At 53.5% G+C, this 27,479-nt stretch overlaps 8 protein-coding genes across 8 annotated transcripts; 4 read left to right on the top strand and 4 right to left on the bottom strand.

Moving 5' to 3' along the window:
* Positions 1-1,391: 1,391 nt before the first annotated feature.
* On the top strand, positions 1,392-3,029 carry N0V89_002383 (uncharacterized protein; the record flags this gene model as incomplete). The annotated part of the gene is made up of 1 exon (XM_056211193.1): positions 1,392-3,029. The coding sequence occupies one exon, from the start codon at positions 1,392-1,394 to the stop codon at positions 3,027-3,029; it is 1,638 nt and encodes a 545-aa protein (XP_056074666.1).
* A 393-nt stretch (positions 3,030-3,422) lies between these two features.
* N0V89_002384 (uncharacterized protein) lies at positions 3,423-4,866 on the bottom strand (the record flags this gene model as incomplete). Its single annotated transcript, XM_056211194.1, has 3 exons — positions 3,423-3,694; positions 3,888-4,046; positions 4,212-4,866. 3 exons carry the CDS (start codon positions 4,864-4,866, stop codon positions 3,423-3,425), a joined length of 1,086 nt encoding a protein of 361 aa, XP_056074667.1.
* Positions 4,867-6,845: 1,979 nt separating this feature from the next.
* N0V89_002385 (uncharacterized protein) lies at positions 6,846-8,110 on the bottom strand (the record flags this gene model as incomplete). The annotated part of the gene is made up of 5 exons (XM_056211195.1): positions 6,846-6,888; positions 6,940-7,201; positions 7,255-7,674; positions 7,847-8,024; positions 8,078-8,110. 5 exons carry the CDS (start codon positions 8,108-8,110, stop codon positions 6,846-6,848), a joined length of 936 nt encoding a protein of 311 aa, XP_056074668.1.
* A 572-nt stretch (positions 8,111-8,682) lies between these two features.
* Positions 8,683-9,245, top strand: N0V89_002386 (uncharacterized protein; the record flags this gene model as incomplete). Its single annotated transcript, XM_056211196.1, has 3 exons — positions 8,683-8,793; positions 8,840-9,106; positions 9,165-9,245. The coding sequence occupies 3 exons, from the start codon at positions 8,683-8,685 to the stop codon at positions 9,243-9,245; spliced, it is 459 nt and encodes a 152-aa protein (XP_056074669.1).
* A 4,633-nt stretch (positions 9,246-13,878) lies between these two features.
* N0V89_002387 (uncharacterized protein) lies at positions 13,879-16,208 on the bottom strand (the record flags this gene model as incomplete). The annotated part of the gene is made up of 3 exons (XM_056211197.1): positions 13,879-14,377; positions 14,441-15,535; positions 15,751-16,208. 3 exons carry the CDS (start codon positions 16,206-16,208, stop codon positions 13,879-13,881), a joined length of 2,052 nt encoding a protein of 683 aa, XP_056074670.1.
* Positions 16,209-18,326: 2,118 nt separating this feature from the next.
* On the top strand, positions 18,327-19,751 carry YVH1 (tyrosine protein phosphatase yvh1; the record flags this gene model as incomplete). The annotated part of the gene is made up of 5 exons (XM_056211198.1): positions 18,327-18,376; positions 18,443-18,664; positions 18,954-19,286; positions 19,370-19,498; positions 19,610-19,751. 5 exons carry the CDS (start codon positions 18,327-18,329, stop codon positions 19,749-19,751), a joined length of 876 nt encoding a protein of 291 aa, XP_056074671.1.
* Positions 19,752-23,052: 3,301 nt separating this feature from the next.
* Positions 23,053-25,913, bottom strand: N0V89_002389 (uncharacterized protein; the record flags this gene model as incomplete). Its single annotated transcript, XM_056211199.1, has 4 exons — positions 23,053-23,588; positions 23,638-23,982; positions 24,055-25,008; positions 25,076-25,913. 4 exons carry the CDS (start codon positions 25,911-25,913, stop codon positions 23,053-23,055), a joined length of 2,673 nt encoding a protein of 890 aa, XP_056074672.1.
* Positions 25,914-26,254: 341 nt separating this feature from the next.
* ARG3 (ornithine carbamoyltransferase) lies at positions 26,255-27,407 on the top strand (the record flags this gene model as incomplete). The annotated part of the gene is made up of 2 exons (XM_056211200.1): positions 26,255-26,617; positions 26,676-27,407. The coding sequence occupies 2 exons, from the start codon at positions 26,255-26,257 to the stop codon at positions 27,405-27,407; spliced, it is 1,095 nt and encodes a 364-aa protein (XP_056074673.1).
* Between the last annotated feature and the right edge of the window lie 72 nt (positions 27,408-27,479).

Consider the following 27,479-nt stretch of genomic DNA (forward strand, 5'->3'; position numbering starts at 1 on the left):
GCGATCGCGAATCGAAGATGCAGTTGCGCAATGGTCTGTGGCAGGCGCAACGCACGTTTTGCGCTGTCGGAATCTGGTATGCTGATTTTTGAGATCGCGCGATTTTGATGTCCTCCCTATATCTGTAACTCACAGAAGCTGAAGTTGGTGTCGTCAATCAAACAGTCAGGGTGGTGGTCGCTTTCGAAGGTGAGCTTCGACTTTCGCGTCCGTGCACCCTCCTAAACTTTTTCGCGCGACCATCTCCCTTCAGCATATATCTTGTCCCGCGCGTCATGGCTCGATGAAGGCCACATCTCTTCCCTCTGCCCATGCGCTCCGCCTGTTTTCGAAATGCCAGGCCTCCCACCAGCGCCACGTCACCTCTCCTTCCCTTCCTCGCACCTCGAGCCTTCGCCGACGCTCAGCTTCACACCCACCAAGATGATAGGAGGTCGCAGAAAATACAAGAGGAGAAGAGGTGCAACGCAAGAGGAATTGTGCTAGCAGGGAACACAAAGGAGAGAGCGACGCTTGGTGCACGCTATGCCGAAATCTTTAGCTTTGCAAAGCAACAGCTGCGGAGCTACAGTACGGCAGGCACAGATGGGAGGATACGAGGAATCGGAGGGCGCTTTTTTGATCGGAGAGACGGGAAGCGTCTGGAAGCTGATGCCAAACTAGTTCGGAGCAGGGGCAAAAGAGCAGTCCCACGCCGAAGAATCCGAAAAGTGGTCTCCGTATGGGGTAAAGTCGTTCCATGGAGTAATGCAGGTCTCCAACGCTTTACCGGCCGTACGCAGCCAACATCTGAAGGCTTGAATAAACGACCAGCCCGGCTGAAACTTGTCGTCATATCCGAAAGGCGTCGTCAGAGACGATTGGATTTTCTTCGCAGTAGCTTCAGAGCTTACCGGTTCCATGAATTATCCAAGCATGGAGACACTCCAAAGAAAATGGACGGTCGATATAGGTCACTGCGCCGTCGAATTCTTGCTCATTCAGCCAAGGAAGCACAGATCTTGAACCTTCACAAACCAATGGATTTCTTGAATACCTCGCTCGGGGAATATATCATGATGGCTTTTGCCGCATTAGACCGAAACGTCTATGCGAGATTGAACAGGCGCTCCTATCCAATCGTCCTCCGGCATCATCCAGAATGTGCTTCATGGACAGCTAGCTTGTTTAGTAACGAAGCTGCAACCGGTGCCGGTCAAGTTTGGAGAAACTGGAACGCCTTTGACACTGAGACGAGAGAGCAATACTGGCCTCATTTGCTCATATATCTTCTTGACAAGTTTCCGCATCGGGCCCTGCCCTTTCTACAAGCTTTGACGCACCGTCCTTGCGTCGAAAGTCTAAGTCCTTGGATCATAGCAGATGCTTTCGAGCATCTAGCACGAGTCTACATGAACATGTCCTGGAAGTCAATCGCCCAGAAGAAACAGCTGAAGCAGAACGAAGCCCAGTTCATTCCTACCTTCTACCACACCTTCAACGAGCATCTGGCGCCCCACAAACGTATCTGCTCACAGGACTTATTGTTCTGTGTGGCAAAGCTTGCCAGCACTGAAGATTTTCGGCGTGTCTTTGATACTATGAAGGAGTCGGGTACATATATTGGTCACCACGTGCTCCTGCACTATGCCAACACCTTCGCTAAGGCTGGCAACTTCAGGCAGGCCCTTTCATGCCTTGGCAGTATCATTGAAGAGGCAAGAACTGAGAAGATCAGGGTGAAGACAGCGAACGAGCTAAGATTTCGTTGGTCGTGTGCTTTGACTCTCCACAGAAGCATGATGAACAAGGAAAGCTACCACGAGACAACCGGCATTGTCGCAACCCTTGTGGATTTTGGCGTCAAGCTCGACATTCTTCTCTACAACGTCATCATCCATAACGCCATGGAAGCGAGCGACCATACGACCGCCTTTAAGGTGTATAACACGCTCGATGACAACGGTCTAAAACCCGACAAGGTCACTTTCTCAACCTTACTCCATGGATGCACCATGACAGCCGACCCTTCCAAGTTCAATGGTTTTGCGGATTACTGTGCCGAGACTGCGAAAGAGGTGAGGGATCCTTGGCTTGCGGCGGATTATCTATATTTCCAATTCGTTCGGCTTCACCGCGAATCTCACCAGCCAGAAGAGTCGTTGGCCCGTTCTGAACAGCTCCTAGAAACCTACCTTCGCTTCTTCTCTCCACGCCCGCTGGAACCTTTCTGGTCTGCCAACTCTACATTTTCTCGCGCAAGTTCACTAACATCATCGCGTAATATTCTCAATGAGTCCGCATTTATGGACCCTCCACCCATGGCCCTCTACATCATGCTCCAGCTCGAGATTCTGAAAGCTACTTCTACCAATATCAACAAAAACCATATGTGGGCTCTATACCAGAACTTCACTGAGCTAGTTCAGACCAACCACGACCCCACCCTCTCCAAGCTCGCTAAGGATCCCATTATATGGAACACCTTCCTCCTCTCCTTCTGCCGTGCTCAAAACTTCGAGCACGCTTCCCAAGTCGTCCAGGACATGTCCGAACACCGCACGAACCCCAATGTGTATACCTGGAACATCTTAATGCAAGGGTTCTTCAAATCCCAACAGATACTCGCCGCAGAACGTGTTTTTGACATCATGCGCAGCCGCGGAATTGAACCCGATCAATTTACGCACGAGGTCATGCTCAGGGGTTATGCAAGAGCGCAGCACGTGCGTAAGATTGGTGAGGTCATGGAGCATGTTGCGAAAGAGAAGCAGGTTGACCCGAAACTGTTGAGGGACCTGGCGAGGGTGCACGATCAACGGAGGGTGCTGTTGGCGTTGGAGAAGGCGAATATCAGGAGGGAGCAATGGAGGGAGATGGAAGCCAAGGCCAAAGAGCAGAGGGAGAAGCTCAAGTGGGCACCGCCGAAGTTTGCGCCGCTGATTGAGGCTAAGGAAGAGGAGGCGGGCGATAAGGTTGGGCTGGTTATCAAGCCGTTGTTTGACCCTGGTTCCAAGCCGAGTTTGAGGTTTAGAGATGTGTTGAAGTAGTACTCTTTCGCGCTTCGACGATCGAGGCTTCGACGCTGCGCTCGATAATCACTCAGCAGGCGTTCTGGCGTTGTATATCACCGCATTATTGGGTTGCTGTATCTACTACATCCGCAACTGTACCATACTCTAGTCATATCGCACATTCGACATCCCCCGGGTATCATGTTGCATTCCCAAGCGACGTTATAATCGTTTGTATGACTGTAACATTACACGCCATTAGCTTATCGCGGTTTGTCACAAGCCCTTCATATACTTCAGGACGATGTGGGAAATATGCTGCTCTAGCTATCAGCACCTTCCTGTAACTTCAACATGCCTCTACGCGTGTATCACTCTTCCAATCCCCATCCTCTATCTTCCCTCTGCCGCTTCTCTCTTCACCTCCGTCTAGTTCTCCGTCTGCTCCCATGGATAATGCTTCCTTATAAACTCAGCATCCTTCGCGCTCGGCTTGTACTTGGCGGGAAAGTACTCAAACTTTGCGTTCCCATTCTGGTCCTGGCCTACACGCCGCACCATTGGGCACTTGGCGATATCGTTGCGGCACGCGGCTGTGTCGGTTTCCGCGTCGGATGGGTAGATCATGATGGAGTCGAAGTCGAAGTCGAGGGGGCCCTGGGTGGGGTCGCCCTGGATGATGCCGGGCTGGTCGCTGCCTTCTGGGTGTGGGTTAGTGGTGTGAAGGGGAGAGGGAGTGGATGGTCATGAGGTGGCGGACAGCGGGGCGGGGCGGGATGTGGCTGTGAATGTGTCGATATGTAATGGGTGTGGATGAGTGGAGTGGCTGTGAACATGCTATGGTATTGTGCATAGGTTATATTTGCACATGTCACGGAATTGAGCGAGACTTACTGACATAGGCAGACCCACGGAAGTTGTACTTCTGGCAAAACGCGACATCGTCACGGAGCTTGTTGCGGGCTTCAGCTTCGGGCACTCCGTCTTTGATGGCTGCGGCGAGGGCATCGGCGTAGCCTGCGATGTTTTGGGGGCGGTATTCAATCACCGTGTCTCCTTTTCGGTGCATAGGCAAGTTAGCGAGTGATTCTTACTGACACAGTGAAGGGCAGGTAAAGATGGAATGACGTACGATCAGAGCGTTGGTGCTCATGTATAAGCCCAAAGACTAATGGTGACGTTAGCAGAGATAAACGTCGAACATGCTGTACTACTCACCGTGGCCCAGCTCATGCGCAATCCTAGGCACATCGTCCTTGTCGGCGATCTGCATGTAATGTCTCGCCTGTCGGCTCTGCCACGGGAACATGGCATTATCTGGCGTGTAGCCCAGACTCGCCGACGTTGCCGGCTTGTTTCCGTTCTCGTCGACGGGCCGATATGACACTACGAGAGCATCCTGTTTATCATGCAGCGCCGCATTCCACTGCCCCTGTGCTGTCTTTGAATTGTACGAGTCTTTCGCATAACAGAACTGGACATTGCCCTGAGCAAAGGCCCGCGAGAAGTAAAAGTTGAACCCGGTATCTGGGCCTGGTTTCCCGCCGAGGACTTCAAACCAGAGATTCATCGCTGCATTTACCTTGCACTCAATTGCATCTTGGGAGGCTTGGTCCGCATAGCAGTAGCGGATGGTGCGTGTGCTGTACTTCAAACCCCTTAAGAAAGGCCAGGGCTGGTGGATGGCAGTATTGACGAGGCCGTCTGCGAAGCCGGATTCTATGTGGCTAGAGGCAGTCGGATAAGAAAAGTTCGTGATGCCGGGAATCGAGGGGACGGTGCCGTTGAAGTCATGACTGAATGAGAGCGTGCTCACTAGACAGCACGAGGGTAGCACGGCGAGGAGAAAGGCCCAGATTCGCATGTTGCTCATCGCTCTCACTGCGCTTGCTTGGAAAAGGTTACAAAGTCGAGAGAGTTGTTACCGTCAAGTGTGTTAGGTGGAAGGTGCGCAACAAGAACACGGAAAGTCCAAAGGGTTCATATAGCACGATTTGGGTCATTTCTCCACGGACTATTCCTCAAATGGTACCTGGGACAGTGAATTTCCAGGATCCTGGACGTACGCTAGCTCTTCTGCTGTCTAGTTTATTCGTCCCCGCCAGACCTGGACGTGAAACTAAAGCATAGAAGGTAGAAGCAACCCTTCTTCGCGTGCCATTCTGCGGTGAGCCACACCACAGACTCTGCAAATTATGTATTGTACACGTGTCGACTAGGCAGCAGACTTGCGGCGTCTATCAATGTACAGAATGCCCTAATCATGAGCCGGCCATGTGCGATGACTCCTGATTTTGCTCACTTTGCTAACCGCATTAATTTCTCCGATGTCAATCCTTATGGCGAGTGCCGCCAGTCGATGTCTGGTCGGTCCATGACAATAGTTGTCGGGTCTTTAGCCTGATCTGAGGAAGCTTTGTCGTCGCGAGATGAGCTCAAATGCTGCATCTATATGTCCAACGTTTAAGGTCCAGCGACAAGGGCACGTAGTTTCCAGTACCATCCCTTGCGCTATGTATAGATAGCTTGGATATCTACCACAGCTCGAATCGTTGATAGATGTGAAGAGGGAGAAGCGAGGTGACAAGCTGTGCGTGGTCCCCTTCGGAAGCTGGAGTTCTCATTGAGAGCGAGATTGATTTTGCTCCATTTCCTAGGGCTGGCCAGAGTCTGCGAATGGATAGAGACGAATATGGGATTGAGAGGAAGGTAGCGATCTGTAATGCACAAGGCTGAGGTACCGCCTGCCCAGTATCTTTATAGCGCCTCTGCATTGTCGCTTCCCCCTCCAGCCTAGCTTACCTCGCCTTCTGGGCGCTCATGCGGAACATTGTTCTTCCCTCATGCTCTTCCGACAATAACATAAAGAAAAGCCCAATTGTGCGGCTGAACGTTCGTGATACCAAACTGATCGTGCGCGTACTTAAGATGATAGACCTCCCTTAGGGCGTATGGTTCGTAGTCGATGCCACATGCGAGGATCTGGTACGCATACATAAGGGCACTATCCCACTGAAAATCTTAATGTTAGTGGCTTTGAATGTAGGTGTGGTACTACTGCGCCGTACAGGAACACTGCAGAACCGGCATAGTAGGAGCCTTGAATGCGCCAACAAGCGAAAATAACATCGATGCGTATGCCGATACGGCACGTATCGTGTAACAAGCTTCGGTTGCATCCAGCATCAAGGGCTGCGAGTTATTGGAAGATGAGCAAAACTCCAGTCTGACTGGCAGCATTAATTGGGCAACGCAGAGTGAAGAGTAAGTGACAGCCCAAATGGTTCAAACGTTTGAAAAGGAAACATCCAATGCCAATATGGGGAGTTCAAATTCCAGTTCTGCCCAATCTACAAGCGAGGCCAATTCCACAGCTTCTCGGTCTGAGACACCTTCTGGTTCTTCTACCGCTTCGGCGACTAAGTCGGGCGCTTTTGCTTCGACCACTCCATTTGCCGGTACAGCGGACACTCTGCTCGCTGGCCCTGTCACCGGCAGACAGTTCTTAACCGCAATATGACATAGGTTAGATAACCCCAAGACAATAGCACTGTTTTACGAATATAAGAATAAAACAGCATGATCTTGCCCTAATAGTGCTCGTCGTTGTATTTTACGACTTTGTAAGACCTGGCGCATGAGCACTGTTGGTGTATATAAATCTACGGCCTGTAGCCCTGGTCATCGTTTCTTCAGATATTGTCCTCTATGAACTCAGCAAATTCGGAACATCAATAAGGTCAAATTCAATAGTAGTTGTATTCTATACCTGCAGGTCTACTTTGTTCCTTACATATTGCGAATCTCAATCAGTGGCTGGAATCCGCTGATTGACCCGAGACTTCGCTCCTGTTACTCCCCCAATCCAAACATCTCGATGGAATTGCGCCAGGCCCTGCAGATACGTTAGTTACTGTCATTGCAAACCGATAGACCTGACACTTACGCTTCGCAAACCTCCTCCACACTAACGTCCTTGATCTTTGCAATCGCGTATGCTACGTGCGGAATAGTAGCAGGCTCATTCCTCCCCTTGACCATAGCGCCCTTGACGAATTTGTCCTTCTTGACCGCCTTCGGGAGCGGTGGTGCATCCTTGAGATACTTCGCTGAAGCGTGAGAGGGCCGCATTTCGCACCACGGTCCATCCGTCTCGATTTGTAGATGCGACAACGGCACGGCGCGAACTACTTCGATGTTCTTCTCCGCTAGATATTTAGGTCAACCTCATGCCGTTAGAAAACGGTAGTTCGAACTTTACTTTTCATGCTACACCCATTCACACCAACGTCGAATCCCATGTCTACAATCCTCTGCATTTCCTCCACCGTGCCCGTAAAAGAGTGTACAAGGCCCCTCTTCGGCAGCTCCTCCAACCGGGCACCTAGCAATCGCGCAAAATCTTCAGCTGCTGCGCGAGAATGTAAGAATAGCGGGAGCTGGACTTCGACGGCAATTTGGAGCTGCGCTTCGAAATATTTGAGCTGCTGCTCTTTTGACGTCAGAAAAAGGCGGTCGTAGTCAAGGCCAAATTCGCCGAAAGCGACAGCATGACCAGTCTGTTTACCTGATAGGGCAAGGTTTTTCAGTGAGGCCAGGAGGGCGTCGGCACCTTCAGGGTGAGAATCGAAGTGTTTTGCCGAGCAGGGATGAACTCCCACAGTTGCGTAGCAAAGACCGGCTGATGATGTCAGCGATAACAGCTCGGGTAGATTTAGCTTAGGCAGAAGAATAACGATCAGGGAAGAGAAGTACACAGATATGAGCGGTGTCTAAAAGATCGAGCCTGCTGTTAAGCATAGTTGTAGAAGCAAGAACGAAGGTGTAGCTGCATAGCCCATCGGTCAACTTACGATGTGCTTTGGCTATCTCGAGAGCGTTTTCCGACTCTTTTAGGTCCGAACCTGTGACCATGAACTTTTTGCAACCTGCGTCTAAACCACGCTGGATGACGTCCTCGAAGTCATCTTCGTGTCTTTGGGCTCCATGATGCACACCGCGAAATATAGGATCTGTGAGGTTGATGCCAATCTTCGACTAATTAGCGGAATGTTATAGGGCAGATTGGGGTTCCGCGGACCAACATCGATGTACTTGAATTGTGGTTCGTTTTCCATAGCGAACGAGCTGCCAAACCTCAAATTGTGATAGGGTAAAAAGCCTGCGATAATGTCAATACCTGCGGCAACATTCCGAGCATGCAAGTAAGGCGCACGAAAAATTCGATCCTGCAACGGCTTGGCGGTTTCGAGGCTGCCAGTACGAGACTGGAAGATTGCACAAGATATTCTTGTAGAGAAGTGAATATTCGTGAACGCTTTCGATGCCTTGGCTAGAGACATGTGCAATGTAATGAAGGAAGGGTGTTACAAAAAGCCGTCACACTGACATTGGTGTGATTGGATACGCTAGGCCGCGTTGGGACTAGGGTTAGCCTCACAGCGCCACACTAAGTCAACGACAGGCCACCTGCTTGCGCGACGTGGCTGTCGTTTGACGCATCCGTGCAATCTCGCCGTACCACGATCGACTTTCTCACACATATTCTTGACTACCCCATTCGCTCCTGTCCACAAGTCTCGAAAGGGTACGCCTACAGAGTGCCTGATAGATCCCTAGACATCTGGACTAGCTGCCTGCACCCAGTGGAGGGGACTTTAGTCGCTGCACTCGCAAGCCACCCTTCAAAATGTCACTGAAGAACCTGTGGCATCATCGCAAGGTGGCCGATGGCGCAGCTAAAGCTTGTTGGGTCTGCTACAAGCCCTCGACTAGTGTGTTGATCACGCCGGATAACAAGGTGACGAGCTCCCACGCAGCATTCTGGAACGCGCTCACGATGCTAGGACTTCTTCTACATTTGCGTTGGGCACCTGTCAGATCGTGGGTTCTGCCAGCCTGATGCAGACGAAGTCGCGGCAGCTGCAGCTCGCAAAAAAAAGGAAGAGCTTGACCTTGAAATCGAGAAAGTGAAGAGAGAGTATGAAGAGAAGCAACGAATAAAGCGTGAAAAACGCAAAGAAAAAGTAGAGGATGAGGAAAAAGCTAAAGACAAAGATGCTAAGAAGACAGACGAGGAGAACAAGACAGATGAAAAAGCGAAAGACGACAAGGTTCGATTGCGTTCACTGCACGTAAAACTATGACCTTGATCACTGACTGGCGTTGCAGATCAACGAGCTTTCGAAGTCCAAAGACCAGGCCCAGGTCAATCTTGGCCCCCGCATCTTCACCTTGAGCAAGTACAGCTAGTTCCCGTCCCACTGTCCTCCTACAGGCCTGCTGATATACTACAGAAACTTTCATCAGATGCGGATTGACAGGATACGTAACGCAGAAGCCGCAAAACGTAATCGAGAACGGTTAAGCAATCCCGCGAATTTTCCTTCTCCACCTAGCGGCATACCATGACCGCCAACATTGCGCGATGGCATCTGAAAACCGCTAGCTCGTCTTTAATCCCTATCGCATGAAAGCCTTCGAGCGGGGCAACCTTTCTTGGCATATGCGAGCTCATCACGTATAAGCTAGTCAGTACTCGCTTGCGACAAATGCCCGGGTCCATTCACGTTTGTTTACTGCAGTCAGCATTTAGCAGTCATGCACAACACGTGCTTCGCGGTCAGTTATGAAAGCTACAAAACAACAGACAGAGTATATAAAACATGTGGGGCTCGCTTTACTGTGACTTCTGACTACAGCTCCTGCGCATCAGCTCGAAATGAACATAAAGGACATATGAGACAGCTATCGCAAGTGCAACGAAACATCTCGAAGCTTACGTACATAGTTTTGATCTGGATGGATGAAACAAAGTTAATCTCGCTTTCTGCGTTCGCAAATTACGCACGATGGTTCGCTCCTCTCGTTTCTCGCAAATACATGCAAAGATAGCCTTGGCGGACGAACGTCTAACACCTAAACGCGATGGGCCCGAGGTTGCCCTTTCGCGGCGGGACGCATGGCAGAGTACTTTGTCATTCGGGGCCCTAGGCGTGTCCCTTAACACTGAGATAAACTAAACACCTTCTCTACAAGATTGTGGTCTGTCAGCGTCATCAAGGAGCGAACAGGATCAGCCAAGCATACAAAATCTAGGATCACCAGCCTCTTGCGAGTCTGCACGAATGAATTAGCGCTCTTTACGAGATAATAAACATCAGCGCAGACAGATACTGCTCCCCTACACCAGATAAGCTGCGGTATCACTCTCTTTCTTGGCCGTCCGCTGAACTGCCAGCACTTTACCTGCTCTCACCGCTTGATACTACTACGTGAGCAAAGAGTGCTTGATCGGACATACAGTCCAATCATCATGTACTTGTCTCTCGGCAGCAGATTCATGCATCCCGCTCAGGCCCCCAACGCTAAGCCTTGCGTGTAACAGGCCTTGCGATAGCTTGGAAGCTGAAGACGTGCTCCCCTTCCATAGGGCTAGATCTCGCGTAGAGCTGCCAGCGTGACGCGATACCTGGGTCTGCATGGACACCTTTGTCTGATTTGGAGCTGGCCTGCAGGATGGATCGATGGTAACTTCTCGGAGTCATGCTTCCGTATACCTTGACGATGATGCTTTCCTTGGGGCGGCTCGAAGTACCCTTGCAACCTTAGGCCGCCATACCTCAGGACAGAAGCGCGCTTGCTCGCTTGTTTCCCTATTTCGCGAGTCGAGCCCTGATCTCAATCTTCCCACCGGGTGCCGCATGTGACAGCCGACACAATGTTCAACGTAAACAGCCATGCCCTCAAGGGTGTGGCTTTCCCTAAGCCCAGTCTGAGTACACACCAAGGATTTACTACATGGATTGCCCTGAAACTAGATATCGAGGAACGTAAGAGGCTGTTGTTTCTGCCGCTCTGTCCCAGAACTTCAACAATGTGTGCGTTTAGCACCCAACGGTTGTAGGATCAATATGCCAGCACCAAACCTGCGCATCCTTCGGAGAATACGACTGGTCCGTGACCTGCTAGCAAAGATTTGCGCGAACCTGCATCTGCCTCGTTATCCCGTCTTTCTCTCGGTCAGCTTGCGTCTATACTTGCGGAACAACTTGCGCCCGGCCGGCTATCCAGATACACCTGCATTACCCCGCGCGTTGCTTACGCCGAACAATACACAAAAATCACTCCCCATATTTCGCAAACGTGCATCTTCGGAACGTCAGCAATCTTAAGCGAGAAGAACGAAAACTCATATCAGCCCCACGGGTACTGTGGATGCTGCAACGCGCCCTGGAACATAACCGACACGTACTGGTGAAGTACAATTAAGGCAAGAGCCTCATGTTTCATTTAAGACATTACAAACAAAGCAATCCGTCGATGGTCCTCGGAGCGTCCAACAATAAGCAGGGCTGCAGGAGACCGCGGCCCCACAAACGTTGTTTCTAGGGCTGGAAGTGGCCAGGACGTTGACGGCGGGCTTGTTTCGAATACGAGATGGTGCGGGAATCGGGAAGCAGCGGGATGGTGTTTTCGTGTTTACGCGTGGATTTCGTGAACGCAAATTGAAGCTGCGGCATGCATGTAAAATAGCGATTTCGGTACGGCCGGTCGTTATGAAGGCGACCGACCATCGAATGATCACGACGATCCAATAGATCTTCTCTGCCAGCGGCCTCCGGGATCTTCGCTAGAGATACCGGTGCGCAACATGTTATCAAAGCTTCGACGATTATCGACATAACTCGGAGAAACATTCCTGAAAGAACCAAGGTACGAGTATCTTCACCAATCCATCGCTCTCCACCGATAGAAACCGTACACACCGCTGGAAAAGGCCCGATAAAGCAACTCTCCCATAGCCTTACTATTTACGTACAACGGTGCGTTCCGTGACGCCATCTGTGATCTATGAGCTTCTTGCTCGTAGAGCTTATGACTGCTTGAAGGTTAGGCGGTAGTCAACCATCGAGAGACGAATCAGATGCGTCCGTTGACTCGCTTGTAGACACTCATCAGTTTTGTTTGAGGGAGCAGAGTAGGTAATGGAGGCCGCGGGAACGAATTGGGTCGCATCTCGTCCACCACGGTGATGAATACCGGCTTCTTTCCGTCAACACACAGTTGTGGAGTAATTATAATCGTGAAGTCTCAGCGAGTACGCACAGCGAGAAAAAGGCGTCCAGCTCGGCCAGGGTCAACGCGGATGCCTCCGCTATGTCTCCGTTTCGCAAAACGCGAGTTACTTCTGCACTCCCCATATCGCAGTATTCTTTCCCGATAGGAGACCATTTGTTATCACGAGCACCAGTAAATCGAAGACATGCACAATACCTTGGCAACGCCTTCGTTGACGATAACGAGCAAGTGTCAATAACGCGCAAGGTTCGCACCGATCAACAGATCACGCAACTCTACCATCCAACCGATACGCCCTACGCCCCATTTGCGATACGCATACTCATAACACACCGATGTTCGGCAGCTTGACCCGAAAAGGACCATCTTACATTCGACTCGTCGTCACTCTCACCATCACGACGTAAGGCACGAAGTCGTCCGCGCACCACACGTAAGCGCTAGCAAACTCGCAAGGTGCGTGCAAGCAAGGCCACGCTCACTCCCGTCCTCCATGCACATGTACAGTCCTGTATCACTATGCCATCTTACAGTATGGCGCGCGGCTACTAGGTATGGCTAGGCGATACAGGCTAGGGGGCCGCGCAAAATGTGACACGACACCGATATCGATTGATGGCGATGCTGACGTCCCTGTCTGTATGGACAAGTTTGGATGCCCGCAAGGATCCCGCGAAGACGAGCGTTCTGACGAGTCTGTGCTTCACTCCTCGGATCCTTTGAAGAATGCACGCGGAGTCAAGGCGTTGTGGATGGACCTACTCCATTGGCCAACAGGTGCGCGAAAGCGCGTTAAATGCAGCAGCAGCCACGAGCGTTCAAGCTGCGGTGAGCACGGGCCCCCACGCACTACACAGACTCTGGAGTAAGCGTTGCATTCCAATCGATAAACACTTGTTGCATAGAGTTTGCGTCCTCCGGGCTGCCTGTCACGCTTCCCCGAGACACAATGGCTTGGCGCAGCTGTATCGTAGCGTAAGCCACGAATGCGCCCTTGCGCATGAGCGAAGACGCGGGGAGAGACGATGATGACCTGATGATGGTTTGGAGCAAGTTGGTTGGATACTGTGTACATTGTTCTGGTCTTGCTGCGGGAGATAGATTGGTGCTCCGAAGTGGTAAAATGTTAAGGAGATAGAGAACGAGACTGAAGGGTACCGAAGGCATCAATGAATGTGAAAGTGATCTTTTCATCCCATGCGTATCTATGCCTGATGGACTTATTCAATGGCAACCTTCAATGCGTCCCACAAAGCCGCTCGATATCGGGGAAATGGTATTCTGACAATGTTCATTACGTGATGATGATGATGATGATGATGATGATGATGATGCTGCTGCTGCTGCTGCTGCCGGCCAATTCAAAAAGAAAGATACAAGCGACAAGCAAGTGATCGGTGTGGAACTATCTATGTGCGCCAAAACACACCGACCAGGAGCATCGCACCATCAAAACTCCTACCAATGCACCAAGCAAACGTCGTAAGAGTCGCGAGCGACTACTTGGCGACCAAAAGCAGAGTAAAAACAGTCGTGAGGTCGTTATACCGAAAAGTAATAATGCTGAACTGACATAACAGATCATTTAGGAGACGCCGGTGATTTTGATCGAGGTGAGTATCAGTAAATATCGCCGATGCGAGGTAGAGAGCGGCAGCTAGTGGCCATAGCAAGCCGTGATGGAAAAGGAACGCTCCTCAGTAGCGTAGTGGAAACTTTGTAACACAAATGCAGCAAATGCAGCCATCGACCCGTATGCTTAGATGCTACGCTGAACGCAAATCAAGCAGAGCCGTCCAACGCCTCATGATTCTTCGTGTACTTCGTTAATAGTGCCTGGTTTTGGGGCGAGCGGGGCAGAAGATTGCCCCACAATTGATCCTATGGAGCCAACGCGCTCTTTTGGTGGGGGCTCGTCCTTCATGCACGCATTCTCGAGCATGTTGGTCCACTTTCCACTTGTCCCAGCATGGCTATGCTTCAGATGTTGTCGGAAGTGGTCCGCTCGGAAAAACTTCTTAGCCTGATTGCATTCTCCAAACTTGTGCACGTGATTCAAATGCTCGGTCCTGGCGTCCCAATTCGGAGGTAATGGGAATTCCTCACCGCAATATCCGCACACATCAGCCACGCCAGAGTGGGTTGAAGATGGGTGAAAGGCCGCATGGACGCCTGCAAGCGCGGCGCACGACCAAGAGTGACGGCGCAAGTGGAGCGAATTTTGGTGTCGCTCGGCCTCGTTCTTGTTCTTGAAACGGTTTGGACAAAACTGGCACGTGTATTGCTTCTCGAGCTCATGGACACTGCGGGTTATGTCAGCAATGTTTTGATGAAATGGCGGTGGGCAAGTGCCGGGCATGACTTACCGCAGCTCCTCTTCGCTATCGAACTTCTTCGGCTTCTTGGGGCAGCATTCGCAGATGTACGAGCCCACGATACGACCCCCAATCGAATTCTGTCGTGAGTGTAGAATACTGTCCGTGGACATCTTCCGCACGCTGTGAATCTGGGGATGTTCGTTCTCGGAGAGGCCTCGCTGGTGGTGCGGTCTCGATAGCGAACCACGCGGGCTAGGGTTTAGTGACCTGCTAGCTGCATATGGCGAGACGGGGCCTAATTCCGCTTCCGCCGAGGGGGACAGCGCACTAGGCGAGAGACGTTGATCCCCGCTATAACTGGTCAAACTACTGGCTGCAGAAAACCCAAAGGAAGAAGCGAACGAAGCCGTGCGTTGACCGAGACTTGACACGGAGGACAGCGACCCTTGATTTTGTGACCCGTGAGAAATCGTCGGGTAACGTGCTGTGTTCGTTGTAGGCGGCGCATTGCGGCTGACGAGCATTTGTGCAGAACGGCGGTGATACAAGTCAGTGTTGCCACCAGCTGTGGGCCGATCCTCACGCGCAGCTTCCGAGGGAGGGGACGAAGCGCGTCGCTTTAGACCGCCTTTTAGCCCCTGGTGATATTCGTCGGACCCTGCAGGGCTGCGATCGTTGATGTTCAAATCCCGCATGCCGTTCTCTTCCACGCCAAATTCGGATTCCGTAAACATGCTATGGTCGTAACTGCCGCGGTGCACGGAGCTAGTGTCGTCCAGCCCGGGCGTCGATATGCTGCCGAATCTCCGCTGATGAGCGTCCGCGGAGCCAGAGTCGAACACAGGGCTGCGGAAGCCGGAAAAGCCAGGTGACACGGCACCTGAAGGAGGCCACCGGGACACGGGCGATTCGAGCGACGTTTGTTGCAGGCGATCGGGCACCGAGAGAGGTTTCAGTCGGCCGTTCAGCTTGTTGAAGGAGGTGTGCGCATTAGGTGCAGGTTCTTGAGAGGTGGCTGGGAGCGAGGGCGCCGTGGTCCTCGTGGGAGTGTTGGGGCCGCCTATCTTGGACAGGAGCTGCTTGTCGTAAGCGTGAGACGATGTTTCGAGAAGTCCTTGTCCCAGCTGTCGCTCGCTAGTGAACCTGCGCGATGCTCTGTTAGCCATTGTGTCATGGGAATGTGGGATGATGCCAGACATGCATTGCGCACGCATGTCTGAGGGCTCTATTGCAACGTACGGCACAACAACGGGCGCGGTTGGTCCGTCGTCTGGGGTCATTGTTCCCTGAGGTGGACAGAGCATGCGCACGTAAAGGGAAAGGGCAACTGAAGCGACAAGGCAAAATTTGAAACGTACCTATGGTTCGAGGGTCTCTGCCGAGGTTTCCCGCCGTAGTCCTCGTCACTCTGCTCCAAGCTGTCCGCGTCGTCAAAAGATCGGTCGCTAGGCGACTCCCTTGCAGCAAAAAGGTGTTCTGCCGGATGCTCGTGCGAGGACGCGACATCACTGCCAGCTCCACTCAGCAGACTCGAGCCCGGCTTGATGGCGCCATGTCGGTTTCCCTTGAAGGCAGTGTCCCTCGAATAGTTTGTGTTGTTGCCCCATGTCCAGCCTGGATCCACACCGCTCTCGCGCAGCTCCTCGCCAATGTAACGCGGCGGCGGCAACGGAGGCGGCACATCTTGCCGCGCCCGAGGAATGGCCATGGCTCCTGGAGGGCTCGGATAGGAGGGACGGTGGTGGTGGGGGAGCGGGTAGCGGTGCAGCGAGGAGCCAGAAATACGTATGCTCGGGGTCGAGGGCGACATGGTCATGATGGCGGTGAGGTCTGACGTCGTCTTGGGAGCCAGGGGCGCGCACTCGTCAACACTGGGCAGCTGAAGCGTGGCCGTCGCCACAGGAATGCCGCAAGTGTGGCGAGCGCGGTCTGTGAAGTGCTCGTCGAGCAGCCCTAGGCGGGAGGGTGCACAGGCCCAGGCTATAAGTAGAGTGCGTGCTTGCGACACCTACCTGCGCCGGGACGGCCGACCCAGGGGCAGACGTCGGGCGACAGACGCAGGTTGACGGCGGCGACGACGCAACGACAGGCAGCGCAGGGAGCGTGGAGGGCTTTTGGGGGGATGAGGCGGATGGGCCAGTCAGCGCGGCCAATGCAGTCCAGACGAGGCGGCGGCAGCCCTACGGCGGCGTAGGGCTAAAGGCTAAAGCTAGGTAGAGCCTTGCGGACGGATGCGGACCCTACAATACAGAGTGCGGCTCTGGCTGGCGTGATGCAGCGTGGTGAGCTGACGAGAGTGCGCTCCGGCGGCTCTCAGCCGTTCAGTCGATGCGAAGCGTGTCGTCGGTGTGTCGACGGGTGCCATTCGCAGGCGGGCTCCAAGCAGGAATGCTTCAGACGGCCGCAGCAGCGAGCGGGCAGGGCGCTGGGTAGCAACAGCAGGCCGCTACAGCAACGCTAGCATCGACGGTCAGGTCCAGGAGGGTGACGAGGCTCAGGGGCTTGTTGGCAGGACGAAGGTTCTGGTCAGAGGTTGCAGCAGGAAAGACGACTGAGAGCCCGCATCCCACGGGGGCCCTCTCAGCATAAAGCCATGGCCTTGCCTGTGCACTCATCCCGGACGCACCGTTGCTCAGTAGCCGGGCCAGGCGATTGGCGGCGGACCAGCCATTCTGGCACGGATGGTTCAGCGGACTGGGTAGGCGTGGTGGAGATGCAGGGGGTGCGCATGGTATGGATGGAGAGACTTGCCTGCAGCCCGTAGTCGACCGCATGCTCAAAGTACCACGCCGTCGGTTTCCAGAAAGCAGCAGGCGAGCCGACCACTGCTGGCTGCTCTGCGCCGTCTGCTGCTGCAGAGGGGAGGGTTTCATCCGTGGCATGGCGGCAGAGACGTGCTGCCCGGCAGCGTGGGACGAGAGCTCACTCGCGCCCGGGCCAGAGCACTCAATCTATCTACAGCGCGGGTGCTGCCCGCTCACCCGCACGCACGCAGCGTGGCAGGCTCTCGTCCGCATCGCAAGCCAACGTCTCTCGCTCTCTCCAGGCGCCGGCGGAAGAGCGGCCAAGACGAAGCGGGTAGCTGGACGGGAAGGGGTCCGGGCGTGCTCGCTACGGACCGAAGAAGCAAAGCACGCAGCACGTAGGGCTGTGATGCTACATGTGCAGCCGCTGACCATCGATCATGTCCGTTGCTGACCTCCGCTCCCCTCTCCCTCTGTGCACCACCCCATCCGGGCGCTGATCTGACCGACGATCCGTTTTGCATGTCCACTGCCTGCCCTCCCGGGCCACGATTGGCATCCACCATGACCGTCACCTTCTGCCGAGCGCGCCGTGCAGCGCTGGCCAGCACTCGATGATGGTGGCACGCCCGACAGAGTCGTGGGAGTCAGCGTCTTCTGTAGCGCTTGCTTCTCCGGCACGCTGGGCCATGGGCGAGTGTGGGGTTGCCGTGACATGGACAGATACACTCCGTTCCATCCGCCTCCTGCCCAGCGCTCCGCTGTCGTTCGCTTCGTTCGCTACCGTGCAGTGTGAGCTGGTCCCACGAGCTGGAGAAGGCTACTGCCGCCGGAGCCATCAAGCGCGTAGGGCTGAGCGTGGCGCTCCTCAGAATCGCACGCCGTGCCGCAAGTTAAAAGCGCGCCAGCTGATTCTAAACGCGTCCGTCCCCTTGACCTCGCCGACGTGATACTGAGCAACCGTTTTGCCTTTTGCTGCGCTGTTCCCAAGCAGGCCTCTACACCGTGGCGCCTGCCTCTGTCACTGGTCAACCAAGCGCGCGCACCTTGGGTGAGCCTCGGTGCAAAATTCCTGAGCCGCAACCAGCAACCTTCACGCCTACGCCCACGCCAGCTTATGTCAAGTATCCTCATTACGCACACAGCCTGTGGACGCCTTCCGAACATCGTCGGCCTGCCAACCGGAAGCCATGCCTCTCCTCGACAAAGTCCCGGGCGAGTTGAAGCTCTACATCGGCGGGTACGGACCCCGGTCATCTTCCTCCGCTGTGCGTTTCGCGAGTCTGAGAGGCTGACGAATCGATAGCATCTTCACGCCGGCGCAGCGTGACGCTCTCGAGGAGGCTAACATTACTCACGTGCTCTCCGTGCTGCGCATGCCACTCGACGACGACCTGTTCACCCCGTTCAGGCACCATGCCGTCCAGGTTGACGATGTCGAAGACGAGAACCTGCTCGAGCACTTCCCCGCCACCAATCGTTTCATCCAGGAAGGTCTCGATGGCGGTGGCGGGGTGCTTGTACACTGGTAAGTTTAGATCCTAGTGCAGCTGAGACCTGCATGTTCGACCATCCACAACGAATCCCCTTCTGGTACAAATACAACATCAACATCCAAGGGGGGCTGCATGGTTGCACTTTTGCCTCCCGTTTATTGACATTGCACGTCTGCACGCGCGTCCTGCACCGCAATCTCTGTCATGTTCCCTGCTTCATATTTCTTGTCATGAGATCCAGTGCGCGTTGCCTCTTTGCCACACTTGTTTCCAGCCACTACGCACAAGACTTCGAGATGCCAACCATTTTCACTTTTCTAGTGCCATGGGCAAATCGCGATCGGCCACATGTGTCGTCGCTTATCTGATGCAAAAGCACCACATCAGCGTCTCCGAAGCGCTATTGCAAGTACGACAAGCCCGGTCGATTGTGGAGCCAAACGATGGATTCATGAAGCAATTGGAGCTCTACGGTCAGATGCGCACGCCAGAAAACGTCGAGGACACGCCTGCCTATCAACGGTGGGTATACCAACACGAAATCGAGCTGAGTCGAGCGGTCGGTCAAGCTCCTGAAGCAGAGAAGATTCGCTTCGAGGATGAGCACGTTACCGATCAGGCTGCGAACTTCGAGCTGAGATGTCGCAAATGCAGGTCAGTGAAATCTCTTCAATCAACACGGATTGACCATCATCGACGTTGCCACCGGTTTTGGCTCAACGCTCACCCATCTGCAGGCGGCCTCTCGCAACGTCACAATATCTAGTCGCTCACGGCTCATCCAAGAGTGCCAACGATCAAAGCCAAACACCATCTACCGTAGAAACATCTCGCGATTGTGCTCACTACTTCTTGGATCCGCTGTCGTGGATGCGTTCAGAGCTCGAACAAGGCAAACTGGACGGGCGTCTTGAATGCCCCAAATGCCGTACTAACGTAGGAAAATATGCCTGGCAAGGCATGCAATGCAGCTGTAGCGAGTGGATTGTGCCTGGAATCAGCCTCTCGAAGAGTCGTATCGACGAAGTGAAGAAGACCACGGTTTCTGAAATTCGTCGTCCTCCTGGGTTCGCAGTGTCGTCGCCAGCCAATGCCAACACCCCAAGGCAGAATCTATAGATAGGCAGCCAGACTTTGCTTTCATTACGCATATTCGACACACGAGGCCTCAGATGCATTTACCCGGGTTTGCAGAGTACACAGGATTCTGTGGAACCCGACATGATACAACGAGTGATTATTCGTGGACGTCGGGTTCGCACGTGACCGCAATGTTTCCAGGGCTCGAGAGGTTGACACGAGGCGTGGTCCCGGACCGGTTGCACTATGCACATGTACGACACAGCTGCAGTCTGCCTCGTACAACCCGGAACTCTGGATGCATTGCCGAATCCACTGATGATCTTTGGGTAAAGTTCTTCGGCAGAGAGATGTGTAGCTTCCGTGCTTCCGCGCAGTTCCTAGCTGCCCAATGGAGCGACTAAGCCACCACAACGCTACCGAATCGAGCAGCTACATTGAGATAGTGGAACTACTTTCGCGTCGAAGTTCATGCCTAGGCACTCATGCGTCTTTGCCTTACACTACCACTAGCTTTCCATCGTATGGTTGCTCGGCTGTTTACATCGGACTTTGTCGGTTGCGTGCTTCCTAATCAACGTTAAGTTCGCACTACTTGTGGCTTACTGCTCATCGACATGTGGTAAAGTACGTACAGAGTCTCCACTCCGGTCCTGATCGCTTGAGACATTTGAAATACTCCGGAGTAATGGAGGTATCTTCCACTTTCGCCTTGGTCCAGTCCCATTTACTAATTTCAAGCTCAGTCACGTCGCTCACTATCAACGATTAGTTTGCACTCTCTTTCCTACAATATGTCTATGCTCTTCTGCAGTACTATGTCTACACTTGACATGTACTGGTGTTCGAGACCCGAACTGTTTCGGCATTGCGATGTTCGAACAGGCGATTCCTAGCTCCTCGGAGCAGGGACTGCGCGCCTCATGTTTACCTTGTCAACAGGGCCAATGTGTCCGCATTGCGGCCCTGTAAGCTCACACGGAAATCCTCGTTGGCACAGGATGGTGTCGTTTCGTCTGCTCGCGTCTTCTCCATCGTGAATTCGTGTGCACCTTCCTCTTTCCAAGCACGTGGCTCCCTCGCGCCTGCAAAACCCAAAGCGCGACCGCGTCCTGCATTGACTTTTTCCAATGATTCTCTCCTCCCACTACTCTTGAACAACTCAGCATATGATCACCCAAGCTGTATGTGTTACTACGAACATTGACAGACCCCGTCAGGGTGGGCATGCACAGCCGACTTGTTCAGGGCGTAAGTGCTCCTTCCTTCCGCACCCGTGACTCCCTTGTTTTAGCGATTGGTACCGACAACACACCAGATGAGAACAGGCAGCCAGAGCGCCCTACCAAGATGCTGACGGCATTAACGGGCGACATGAATATCGTTCGTACTTTACCATGAACGCAACCCCAATGAAGATGATCCTGACTGCGGGTGCCAACACGTCTTCGATGGCTACTACATCAATCTGCCGCACGGTCGATCGCAGGATCAAGCCATTCTCCGAATGCGGCTGTAAGCGAAGGAATAGCACGCCCGATAACCTCTCTTCCTCCGATGCGGCCGTCCCAAACTGGCGAACGCATAACGGAACAACAGATCAGCTGCATGGAGATGGATTACGCCTGCGTACGAGCCGACCCGCTTTCATGTTGTACAACACGCCGTGCACCCTGCTTGTATAGGGAACGCCTCACGCGCTTGGGTGCCGCGTTTCTCCCGTTCGTTGCACTGGGGTCAGCTTTGGGCGGTCGGCAGGACATCACCCTTGACGAGCTATGAGCTTGTACATGAGGCGGCAGGCGAAAATCTTGAGCGGTGTTAATTGATGCGAGACAATTTCGTGCTGAGTGGAGGCAACAATATCTGCGCAGGCCATGAGCTGACTATCACACGCTCGAAGTGGCGCTCCGATTTGCAGTCTATCTAGCTCTAGCGTTGGTGTTGTGTTTACTAGAATACAGGCCCAAGGCAGATTTGAAAGCGTCGCGTTTCAACACGAGCTCCGAGCCCATCCACCTCTCGGCCGATCATACGGACGAAGGCAGACCGCGCACAACCACAAATTTTTCTTTCAAGAAGGCTTGTCACTGTTTTCTGCCACAAGTCTGCATGACGGACGCGGCTCGCGCTTATTCTCCTATGTGGATGCTGTTGGTATTGGAAAGGAAGGTGGCAAGCGGCTACCTTGTCCCACAGCAGTCCCCTATGAAACAACACCAATCGCCAACATTCACGTGCTGTTATATCACACTTCAATGCGTGATGGACATGCACTGTTGCCTGTCAGGCTAGTGTGCTGCAGGTTTCACCTGCACGATGGCTCCCTGGTAATCTTGTCGTAGAAGGATCAACCTATGGCAGGTCTCCTGGTACGGGCAAGCTGGAAGGTTACCGACTTTCTTGGGCGATTCTACCTTGCTCGGTGTCTACGCCTTGCTCACCGCATCAGGGCGCAAGACTGTGAATACAACATCGTAGCCGTGAGTTGTGATTCTGCAAGAAATACGATGCGCTTAAAAACGGCTCCAAAAATGCTCCTTGACTTATTTTTTTCGTGCCTGATGTCTCGGCCATGTGCCTATCTAATGCATAACGCACGCATGTCCTTCATAGAAAGAACTGAGTCACATGCATTGCCAACGTATCTGGGCCAGAACGACCTGTAACCCTTCTGCATCTACTTCATTATAGGCTGTTTCTATCGAAGTCTGCACTGCCGTGGGGTTATTGCCGAGATAAGGCGCAGGTGTCACCTCATACCAGCATAGACCCGGATCAATGTCTCCGAAACCGCATCGACCACATACAGAACGCAATAAACTCGCTTCGCAGTAACGTCCAGAACCATCTGTCGACTTGTGCGTTAGTCTTCCAACCCCGCTATTGTTAAGCTCTGCTCCAGTGGAAGGCTGACGCAAAATTGTGGAAGAGCAAAGACAAAGTCGATACAGGTGGCGATCAAAGGATAAAGCGTTCCACTCTTGAACGTCTGCTATTGTTTCCGGCGACCTCACCACGCAAGGCTCTGTTTGCGAGTGTGAATAATTTCAGCGGTGTTGGCATATCTCTTTGCACATGATTCTTGGCTGGTTAGTCCCTAGAGCGAGATTCGCTTGAAGCAAGCATAGATAAAACGTAGACACAGAAAACTTTCGTACAGATCGTTTCTTCTATAAAAATCTACTTGAAATTGTGTAGCAATAGCGCAAGCGACGCCATTGTGTTCTCTCCCAACCATCCCAAAGAATACAATAAAAAAAAGTCTTGTACACGTATGCAAACAATTCCGCCTGCGTCTCAATCTCGGCGCGCTTCCACACATGTCCTGACAACATCCTCATAGTCTCACACTCGCTCCAATACTGCCCCCTCTATACCACACTTGCTCCCTCCAAGCCCCGATCCTTATCCCCACCTCTGCAAACGCACTCAACCTCAACGTGCCCCCCAACGCCTTCCGAATAGCATCATATCCCACGCTCCCAATGCTCCAGTCCACCGGCAAGCGGGGCGTCTCGCTCAGCCCCGGCGGCACCGCAAACGGCAGCTCGTATAGTATCTTCCCACTGGGCTGTCCGTCGTAGAACGCGGTTGCATTGAGGGTGGTGATGTACATTGTAGTGCTGGAGAAGGGTGACGCGAGGGTGAAGAGAGCAGTCGAGGTGAGGAGGTGCATGGTTGCGGAGCGGATGAAGTGAGTTTTGCCGTCGTCGGGGGGATCGCCTTCGTCGGGAGGTAATTCTCCGGGGTCCTTTGGTGTGGAGAGGTGGGGGGCGGGAAGGATGATGGGAAATCGGGAGAGGATGGCGCCGAGGGCAGGCTGGGTTGGGATGGTACCGTTGTGGGCCTGGAGGGTGAGGGAGACGTTGCAACCTTGTATTGTTACCCTTTTGGTTCAGAAGGAGCGAGGAGGGAGACGTACCGGAGATGTACTGCGAGAGGAGCTGTCTCCCGATTTTTTTTCCTTTTGCGCCGCTGTGCGTGTAGGGGTCCCACACGGCGGTTACGAGGAGGTTCGTGTTGTTGCCAGGATATACGTAGACGTCTTTTGCTACGGCTTGTCCTACGACCGTCTTGTTGACGAGGATATTGATGTTGAGGTATGGCACGGTGGCCGAGTAATTAGTCGGGTTAGTGATATTAACGCTTGCTTGGAGAGTGATAGAAGTCCGCGAGGTGTCAACAATCGAAAGATTTCCGATCTTAGGCGCAAGTGAGCTGATATTGTGAGCTCCTCCACTGCCGTTGCCATTTCCGCTTCCAATTGCTGGTCAGGGGGTGTTAGCGATTGCCCCGAAGGGAAATTCGACCTGGAGCACGAACTGGGTGGGTCACGAACGTTTGACCGGGACGACACCTTCCGCGGGTATCTCCCGCACTGCAAATCCGCCCATGGGGGTATCCACCTTGACGCTGACCGCGGCCTTGACTTTCATTGTAACGCCCTTTCTCCCGAGAATAAGTGCTTGGACGACTTCGCTCAACAGGTCATCATCCTTGATGTTGATCGGAGCTTTCTGGACATCAGATTGTACTAGTAGGGAAGGACCGTCGCTTCCGTGTGCATCGATCCGGGTGGAGTTGGCATCTTGCCATTTCTTGAGATCAAGAGTTCCAAGCAGTTTTCCATGGTAGAATATATCTGCGTCAGCCTTGACGCGGTCCACGTTCAAGGGGAAGTTCATCTCGTTGGGGATGTTGATGTCAACCTTGACCACAGCGGATATCTTAGGGGCAGCATCCGGAGTGCCTGGCTCGGCGAAGGGGTCTGGAAGGTCGAAGTGAACGTCGGCCAGGGAGAAATTCCTAATGAGTTTTCCCATCTCGTGGCCAGGCAGAGGAATAGGGACGGTAATATCCTTGAGAAGATTGTGCGCCCAGGCGGGAGTCTCCGGATCGGGGAAGTTGCAGCATTGCACGTAAAGTTTGGCGTCTTGACCATGCATATAGTCTCCAAGGAGCGCGTCGAGTGGTGATTTAGAAGAACCAGGACATGTCTCGGTCAGAGCCTCTGGCAGCGTGTCCACACGCCCAGTAACGTTAACTTCGACGTCACGCTTCGGTTCTACTTGTAGCTGCGCAGTTTCGGCAGTGCCAACCATGATGTGCTTGTCGGACTCCAGACAACCGTCAACGAGCACATCAACAGCAACAGAAGGAATGGTGAGCTGGACAGGGAAGTCGTTGGTCACCATGATGGAAACATCTGCACCCATTCCTTTCCGTCCTTCTCGTTGTTCTCGAAGATTGAGCCTTGTGATATTGTACCGAGGGACTCCAGGAAGCTTGTCTCCTGCAACCGGGGTACTATTAGCACGCGTTCGTATCAGCAACGCCACGTCCCCAGGGGGACCGCGTACCTTGAAATGTAAAGGATTCTACGATGGTTTGCGAACCAAGTCGTATGAGACCAGACCTCAGGGGCACGTCGGCCTTGCCCTTCAGGCGAATCTGACCCAATCGACCGTCCATCCAATCATTGGCAACGTTGCGGAGTTTATCGAACCTGCCCGGCTCGAGGTGGGCGAAGAACGAGACGTGTGTGGTATGGCCATTGCGAATGTTCACCTTGATACCAGGGACTTTGGCTGTGCCTACACGGACCATGTCATAATCGGGCAGGTGGACGTAGACTTCGGTCGGCCCCGTCTCGACCTCTCTTGCGATCCAAGTGCCAAAGCGACCGAGATTACGCACGCTCTGCTTCTCCACCTTCGAAGCATCCATGCTGAAGTATCCTTCTACCTGCACCCGCACACCGGTGTCCGTCAACGAGTCTAGGGATAGCTTTGTGGGCTTGAAGTCAGCGGCCTGCATAGCATACTCCTCTATGCCTTCGGTCGCCAGGAATCCAAGCATTATGAACACCACCGCGATGACCAATATAACGAGCGCTACAATGCTAGGCCATCTCTTCTTCCAGAACGGCCTCTTATCATCGTCCTTCTTCCCACTTGACGAGCCGCTGCTGAGCGATCGAAGCAGCGACGTGGTGGCGGTTGCGTGCTCCTCATCATCTCCACCCTCTTCATGTTCATCACCCTGTGGTCTTGCTAATAGCGGCGAAACCTCATCTGGGTTCCTCTCTGAGGTATGCGAGCGTGCTGTGCGTGACGATTTGCCTGATCTCTGAGAAGCTGGGCGCGAGTTGGTGCGGGTCGAGTCGCCCCAGGCACCACCGTAGTCGGGCGTGTCCATGGCGGAAGGGCGTCTGGTAGCGATGCGCAGAGGCCAGCTGCTAGGTGATGCGACTCATACGGTTTCGTAGGAAAGAGGGCCTGGGTGGAGCACAATATTTCAGGTACGAAGGGCTGCTGCATGTTGAGGCGTCATCAACTGGGCTTTGACTTGGAGGGCCGTGCCGAGGCGCGCTAGCAGGGGTAGATCCAAGTGTAGCGATAACGACCCCAGATTCGTGAGGCATGCTAGCCTCTCCATCAAAAAAACACCGCCAGGGCGTGTGACTCAAACATTGATTCCTCTGGCTGTATAAAGCTTCAATTGGACTCAACGTTTTCGAGTGCATTCGTCTGAGCAACATGCCTCCCCTTCGCCCAGCAACAGGCACCCTCCGAAGCTTAGTCCGGACGCAGCACCGCTCCTACGCCAGCTCCAGCTCCCCGGCTGCTCCACACACATCACCCTTCGCACCCCGACATCTGCTTTCAATAGCGGATCTCACACCGGCTGAACTCACAACGCTCGTTCGCAATGCTGGAAAGCATAAGACAGACATCAAGTCTGGCAATGGCTGGCCCCACCTCTCAAGTGCGCTCGCAGGCAAGACAATAGCCATGACCTTCAGCAAGCGGAGTACGCGCACGAGGGTGTCGACCGAAGGTGCAATTGCGGCATTTGGAGGAAGTCCCATGTTCTTGGGTAAAGACGACATTCAATTGGGGGTACGCATTCGCCTCCTTCATTGCTTCTTTTATCGCAATCGCTAACAGTCGTGAACAGGTCAACGAGTCCCTCTACGACACCTCTCTCGTCCTCTCTAGCATGACCGCCGCCATCGTCGCCCGCGTTGGCCCCCACTCCGACGTCGCAGACCTCGCGAAGCACTCCTCCGTCCCCGTCATCAATGCCCTCTCCGACCTGTACCACCCCATGCAGACCATTGCCGATTTTCTCACAATCACCGAGATCAACCCATCTACCTCGACAACCTCGCTAGGTTTAGAGGGCATGAAGATCGCATGGGTCGGCGACGCAAACAACGTCCTCTTCGACCTCGCTATCGGCGCTACGAAGCTAGGTGTGGACATCGCCGTTGCGACGCCAAAGGGGTATGAAATCCCTAAGGCGATGCGAAGTGTCATCGAGCAGGCTGCTGCGACCCCACCCCAGGGTAAGGCAGGGAAGTTGATTGAGACTACGGTGCCAGAAGAGGCGATCAAGGATGCGGATATCCTAGTGACGGATACGTGGGTGTCGATGGGTCAGGAGGAGGAGTCCGCTAAGCGACTCAAAGCCTTCTCAGGCTTCCAGATCACATCTGAGCTAGCGAAGCGGGGCGGCGCGAAGGAGAGCTGGTCGTTCATGCACTGCCTGCCTCGACATCCTGAGGAGGTCAGCGATGAGGTATTCTACGGTCCGCGATCCGTGGTGTTCCGGGAAGCGGAGAATAGGCTGTGGTCTGCCATCTCTGTGATGGAGTCATTTGTGGTGAACAAGGGAAAGATACAGTGAAGCGCTTGACAAGATCAAGTCAAATGGACCCCAGTACAGAGAGCAACATCTCATCATGACTAAAGCAAAGAA

This window comes from Didymosphaeria variabile (genome assembly GCF_027946475.1).
Source record: "Didymosphaeria variabile strain IMI 356815 chromosome Unknown scaffold_2, whole genome shotgun sequence".
Classification (NCBI taxonomy): Eukaryota; Fungi; Ascomycota; class Dothideomycetes; order Pleosporales; family Didymosphaeriaceae; genus Didymosphaeria; species Didymosphaeria variabile.